Source organism: Mobula hypostoma, chromosome X1, assembly GCF_963921235.1.
Source record: "Mobula hypostoma chromosome X1, sMobHyp1.1, whole genome shotgun sequence".
NCBI classification, from domain to species: Eukaryota; Metazoa; Chordata; class Chondrichthyes; order Myliobatiformes; family Myliobatidae; genus Mobula; species Mobula hypostoma.
In genome coordinates this window covers 22,618,139-22,623,136 of record NC_086128.1, presented here as the reverse complement: position 1 = coordinate 22,623,136, position 4,998 = coordinate 22,618,139, and the positions used below count along the sequence as shown (strand labels likewise).

The 4,998-nt window shown below is 70.0% G+C and overlaps 1 protein-coding gene across 1 annotated transcript; it reads right to left on the bottom strand.

Annotated features, from left to right (window-relative positions):
• Window positions 1-1,376: 1,376 nt before the first annotated feature.
• Window positions 1,377-4,427, bottom strand: LOC134340495 (serine/arginine repetitive matrix protein 1-like). The gene is made up of 5 exons (XM_063037805.1): window positions 3,625-4,427; window positions 3,032-3,535; window positions 2,734-2,968; window positions 1,772-2,404; window positions 1,377-1,700 (listed from the first exon to the last, which is right to left on the bottom strand). The coding sequence occupies exons 1-5, from the start codon at window positions 4,425-4,427 to the stop codon at window positions 1,377-1,379; spliced, it is 2,499 nt and encodes an 832-aa protein (XP_062893875.1).
• Between the last annotated feature and the right edge of the window lie 571 nt (window positions 4,428-4,998).

Below are 4,998 nucleotides of genomic sequence, written 5' to 3'. Positions count from 1 at the left end.
ACGCGGCATCCTCGAGCCTGGGGCGCTTGGCCGCGGCATCCTCAAGGCTGGGGCGCTTGGCCGCGGCATCCTCGAGCCTGGGGCTCTTGGCCGCGGCATCCTTGAGGCTGGGGCTCTTGGCGCTTGGCTGTGGCATCCTCGAGGCTGGGGCTCTTGGCGCTTGGCTGCGGCATCCTCGAGGCTGGGGCTCTTGGCCGCAGCATCCTCGAGGCTGCGGCTCTTGGTGCTTGGCCGCGGCATCCTCGAGGCTGGGGCGCTTGGCCACGGCATCCTCGAGGCTGAGGCTCTTGGACGCGGCATCCTCGAGCCTGGGGCTCTTGGACGCGGCATCCTCGAGCCTGGGGCTCTTGGCCGCGGCATCCTTGAGGCTGGGGCTCTTGGCGCTTGGCTGTGGCATCCTCGAGGCTGGGGCTCTTGGCGCTTGGCTGCGGCATCCTCGAGGCTGGGGCTCTTGGCCGCGGCATCCTCGAGGCTGGGGCTCTTGGCACTTGGCTGCGGCATCTTCGAGGCTGGGGCTCTTGGCGCTTGGCCGCGGCATCCTCGAGGCTGGGGCGCTTGGCCGCGGCATCCTCGAGGCTGGGGCTCTTGGACGCGGCATCCTCGAGCCTGGGGCTCTTGGACGCGGCATCCTCGAGCCTGGGGCTCTTGGCCGCGGCATCCTTGAGGCTGGGACTCTTGGCGCTTGGCTGTGGCATCCTCGATGCTGGGGCTCTTGGCGCTTGGCTGCGGCATCCTCGAGGCTGGGGCTCTTGGCTGCAGCATCCTCGAGGCTGGGGCTCTTGGCGCTTGGCTGCGGCATCCTCGAGGCTGGGGCGCTTGGCCGCGGAATCCTCGAGGCTGGGGCGCTTGGCCGCGGCATCCTCGAGGCTGGGGCTCTTGGACGCGGCATCCTCGAGCCTGGGGCTCTTGGACGCGGCATCCTCGAGCCTGGGGCTCTTGGCCACGGCATCCTTGAGGCTGGGGCTCTTGGCGCTTGGCTGTGGCATCCTCGAGGCTGGGGCTCTTGGCGCTTGGCTGCGGCATCCTCGAGGCTGGGGCGCCTGGCCACGGCATCCTCGAGGCTGGGGCTCTTGGACGCGGCATCCTCGAGCCTGGGGCTCTTGGCCGCGGCATCCTTGAGGCTGGGGCTCTTGGCGCTTGGCCGCGGCATCCTCGAGGCTGGGGCTCTTGGACGCGGCATCCTCGAGCCTGGGGCTCTTGGACGCGGCATCCTCGAGCCTGGGGCTCTTGGCCACGGCATCCTTGAGGCTGGGGCTCTTGGCGCTTGGCTGTGGCATCCTCGAGGCTGGGGCTCTTGGCGCTTGGCTGCGGCATCCTCGAGGCTGGGGCACTTGGCCGCGGCATCCTCGAGGCTGGGGCTCTTGGACGCGGCATCCTCAAGCCTGGGGCTCTTGGCCGCGGCATCCTTGAGGCTGGGGCTCTTGGCGCTTGGCTGTGGCATCCTCGAGGCTGGGGCTCTTGGCGCTTGGCTGCGGCATCCTCGAGGCTGGGGCTCTTGGCCGCAGCCTCCTTGAGGCTGGGGCTCTTGGCGCTTGGCTGCGGCATCCTCGAGGCTGGGGCTCTTGGACGCGGCATCCTCGAGCCTGGGGCTCTTGGACGCGGCATCCTCGAGCCTGGGGCTCTTGGCCGCGGCATCCTTGAGGCTGGGACTCTTGGCGCTTGGCTGTGGCATCCTCGATGCTGGGGCTCTTGGCGCTTGGCTGCGGCATCCTCGAGGCTGGGGCTCTTGGCTGCAGCATCCTCGAGGCTGGGGCTCTTGGCGCTTGGCTGCGGCATCCTCGAGGCTGGGGCGCTTGGCCGCGGAATCCTCGAGGCTGGGGCGCTTGGCCGCGGCATCCTCGAGGCTGGGGCTCTTGGACGCGGCATCCTCGAGCCTGGGGCTCTTGGACGCGGCATCCTCGAGCCTGGGGCTCTTGGCCACGGCATCCTTGAGGCTGGGGCTCTTGGCGCTTGGCTGTGGCATCCTCGAGGCTGGGGCTCTTGGCGCTTGGCTGCGGCATCCTCGAGGCTGGGGCGCTTGGCCACGGCATCCTCGAGGCTGGGGCTCTTGGACGCGGCATCCTCGAGCCTGGGGCTCTTGGCCGCGGCATCCTTGAGGCTGGGGCTCTTGGCGCTTGGCCGCGGCATCCTCGAGGCTGGGGCTCTTGGACGCGGCATCCTCGAGCCTGGGGCTCTTGGACGCGGCATCCTCGAGCCTGGGGCTCTTGGCCACGGCATCCTTGAGGCTGGGGCTCTTGGCGCTTGGCTGTGGCATCCTCGAGGCTGGGGCTCTTGGACGCGGCATCCTCGAGCCTGGGGCTCTTGGCCGCGGCATCCTTGAGGCTGGGGCTCTTGGCGCTTGGCTGTGGCATCCTCGAGGCTGGGGCTCTTGGCGCTTGGCTGCGGCATCCTCGAGGCTGGGGCTCTTGGCCGCAGCATCCTCGAGGCTGGGGCTCTTGGCGCTTGGCTGCGGCATCCTCGAGGCTGGGGCGCTTGGCCGCGGCATCCTCGAGGCTGGGGCTCTTGGACGCGGCATCCTCGAGCCTGGGGCTCTTGGACGCGGCATCCTCGAGCCTGGGGCTCTTGGACGCGGCATCCTCGAGCCTGGGGCTCTTGGCCGCGGCATCCTTGAGGCTGGGGCTCTTGGCGCTTGGCTGTGGCATCCTCGAGGCTGGGGCTCTTGGCGCTTGGCTGCGGCATCCTCGAGGCTGGGGCTCTTGGCCGCGGCATCCTCGAGGCTGGGGCTCTTGGCGCTTGGCTGCGGCATCCTCGAGGCTGGGGCTCTTGGCGCTTGGCCGCGGCATCCTCGAGGCTGGGGCGCTTGGCCGCGGCATCCTCGAGGCTGGGGCTCTTGGACGCGGCATCCTCGAGCCTGGGGCTCTTGGACGCGGCATCCTCGAGCCTGGGGCTCTTGGCCGCGGCATCCTTGAGGCTGGGACTCTTGGCGCTTGGCTGTGGCATCCTCGATGCTGGGGCTCTTGGCGCTTGGCTGCGGCATCCTCGAGGCTGGGGCTCTTGGCTGCAGCATCCTCGAGGCTGGGGCTCTTGGCGCTTGGCTGCGGCATCCTCGAGGCTGGGGCGCTTGGCCGCGGAATCCTCGAGGCTGGGGCGCTTGGCCGCGGCATCCTCGCTGGGGCTCTTGGACGCGGCATCCTCGAGCCTGGGGCTCTTGGACGCGGCATCCTCGAGCCTGGGGCTCTTGGCCACGGCATCCTTGAGGCTGGGGCTCTTGGCGCTTGGCTGTGGCATCCTCGAGGCTGGGGCTCTTGGCGCTTGGCTGCGGCATCCTCGAGGCTGGGGCGCTTGGCCACGGCATCCTCGAGGCTGGGGCTCTTGGACGCGGCATCCTCGAGCCTGGGGCTCTTGGCCGCGGCATCCTTGAGGCTGGGGCTCTTGGCGCTTGGCCGCGGCATCCTCGAGGCTGGGGCTCTTGGACGCGGCATCCTCGAGCCTGGGGCTCTTGGACGCGGCATCCTCGAGCCTGGGGCTCTTGGCCACGGCATCCTTGAGGCTGGGGCTCTTGGCGCTTGGCTGTGGCATCCTCGAGGCTGGGGCTCTTGGCGCTTGGCTGCGGCATCCTCGAGGCTGGGGCTCTTGGCGGCGGCATCCTCGAGGCTGGGGCTCTTGGACGCGGCATCCTCGAGCCTGGGGCTCTTGGCCGCGGCATCCTTGAGGCTGGGGCTCTTGGCGCTTGGCCGCGGCATCCTCGAGGCTGGGGCTCTTGGACGCGGCATCCTCGAGCCTGGGGCTCTTGGACGCGGCATCCTCGAGCCTGGGGCTCTTGGCCACGGCATCCTTGAGGCTGGGGCTCTTGGCGCTTGGCTGTGGCATCCTCGAGGCTGGGGCTCTTGGCGCTTGGCTGCGGCATCCTCGAGGCTGGGGCGCTTGGCCGCGGCATCCTCGAGGCTGGGGCTCTTGGACGCGGCATCCTCAAGCCTGGGGCTCTTGGCCGCGGCATCCTTGAGGCTGGGGCTCTTGGCGCTTGGCTGTGGCATCCTCGAGGCTGGGGCTCTTGGCGCTTGGCTGCGGCATCCTCGAGGCTGGGGCTCTTGGCCGCAGCCTCCTTGAGGCTGGGGCTCTTGGCGCTTGGCTGCGGCATCCTCGAGGCTGGGGCTCTTGGACGCGGCATCCTCGAGCCTGGGGCTCTTGGACGCGGCATCCTCGAGCCTGGGGCTCTTGGCCGCAGCATCCTTGAGGCTGGGGCTCTTGGCGCTTGGCTGTGGCATCCTCGATGCTGGGGCTCTTGGCGCTTGGCTGCGGCATCCTCGAGGCTGGGGCTCTTGGCCGCAGCATCCTCGGCTGGGGCGCTTGGCCGCGGCATCCACGAGGCTGGGGCTCTTGGACGCGGCATCCTCGAGCCTGGGGCTCTTGGACGCGCCATCCTCGAGCCTGGGGCTCTTGGCCGCGGCATCCTTGAGGCTGGGGCTCTTGGCGCTTGGCTGTGGCATCCTCGAGGCTGGGGCTCTTGGCGCTTGGCTGCGGCATCCTCGAGGCTGGGGCTCTTGGCCGCGGCATCCTCGAGGCTGGGGCTCTTGGCGCTTGGCTGCGGCATCCTCGAGGCTGGGGCTCTTGGCGCTTGGCTGCGGCATCCTCGAGGCTGGGGCTCTTGGCCGCGGCATCCTCGAGGCTGGGGTTCTTGGCGCTTGGCTGCGGCATCTTCGAGGCTGGGGCTCTTGGCGCTTGGCTGCGGCATCCTCGAGGCTGGGGTGCTTGGCCGCGGCATCCTCGAGGCTGGGGCTCTTGGACGCGGCATCCTCGAGCCTGGGGCTCTTGGCCGCGGCATCCTTGAGGCTGGGGCTCTTGGTGCTTGGCTGTGGCATCCTCGATGCTGGGGCTCTTGGCGCTTGGCTGCGGCATCCTCGAGGCTGGGGCTCTTGGCCGCAGCATCCTCGAGGCTGGGGCTCTTGGCGCTTGGCTGCAGCATCCTCGAGGCTGGGGCGCTTGGCCGCGGCATCCTTGAGGCTGGGGCACTTGGCCGCGGCATCCCCGAGGCTGGGGCTCTTGGACGCGGCATCCTCG

Excerpts from the sequence above, each read along its gene's own strand:
- LOC134340495 (XM_063037805.1), bottom strand. The coding sequence starts at position 4,427 with ATGCCACAGCCAAGCGCCAAGAGCCCCAGCCTCAAGGATGCCGCGGCC. Across the intron at positions 3,536-3,624 it reads GCCGCGGCCAAGAGCCCCAG|AGCCCCAGCCTCGAGGATGC; the intron begins GCTCGAGGATGC and ends CCAAGCGCCAAG. Across the intron at positions 2,405-2,733 it reads CTCGAGGATGCCGCAGCCAA|AGCCCCAGCCTCGAGGATGC; the intron begins GCGCCAAGAGCC and ends GCTGCGGCCAAG.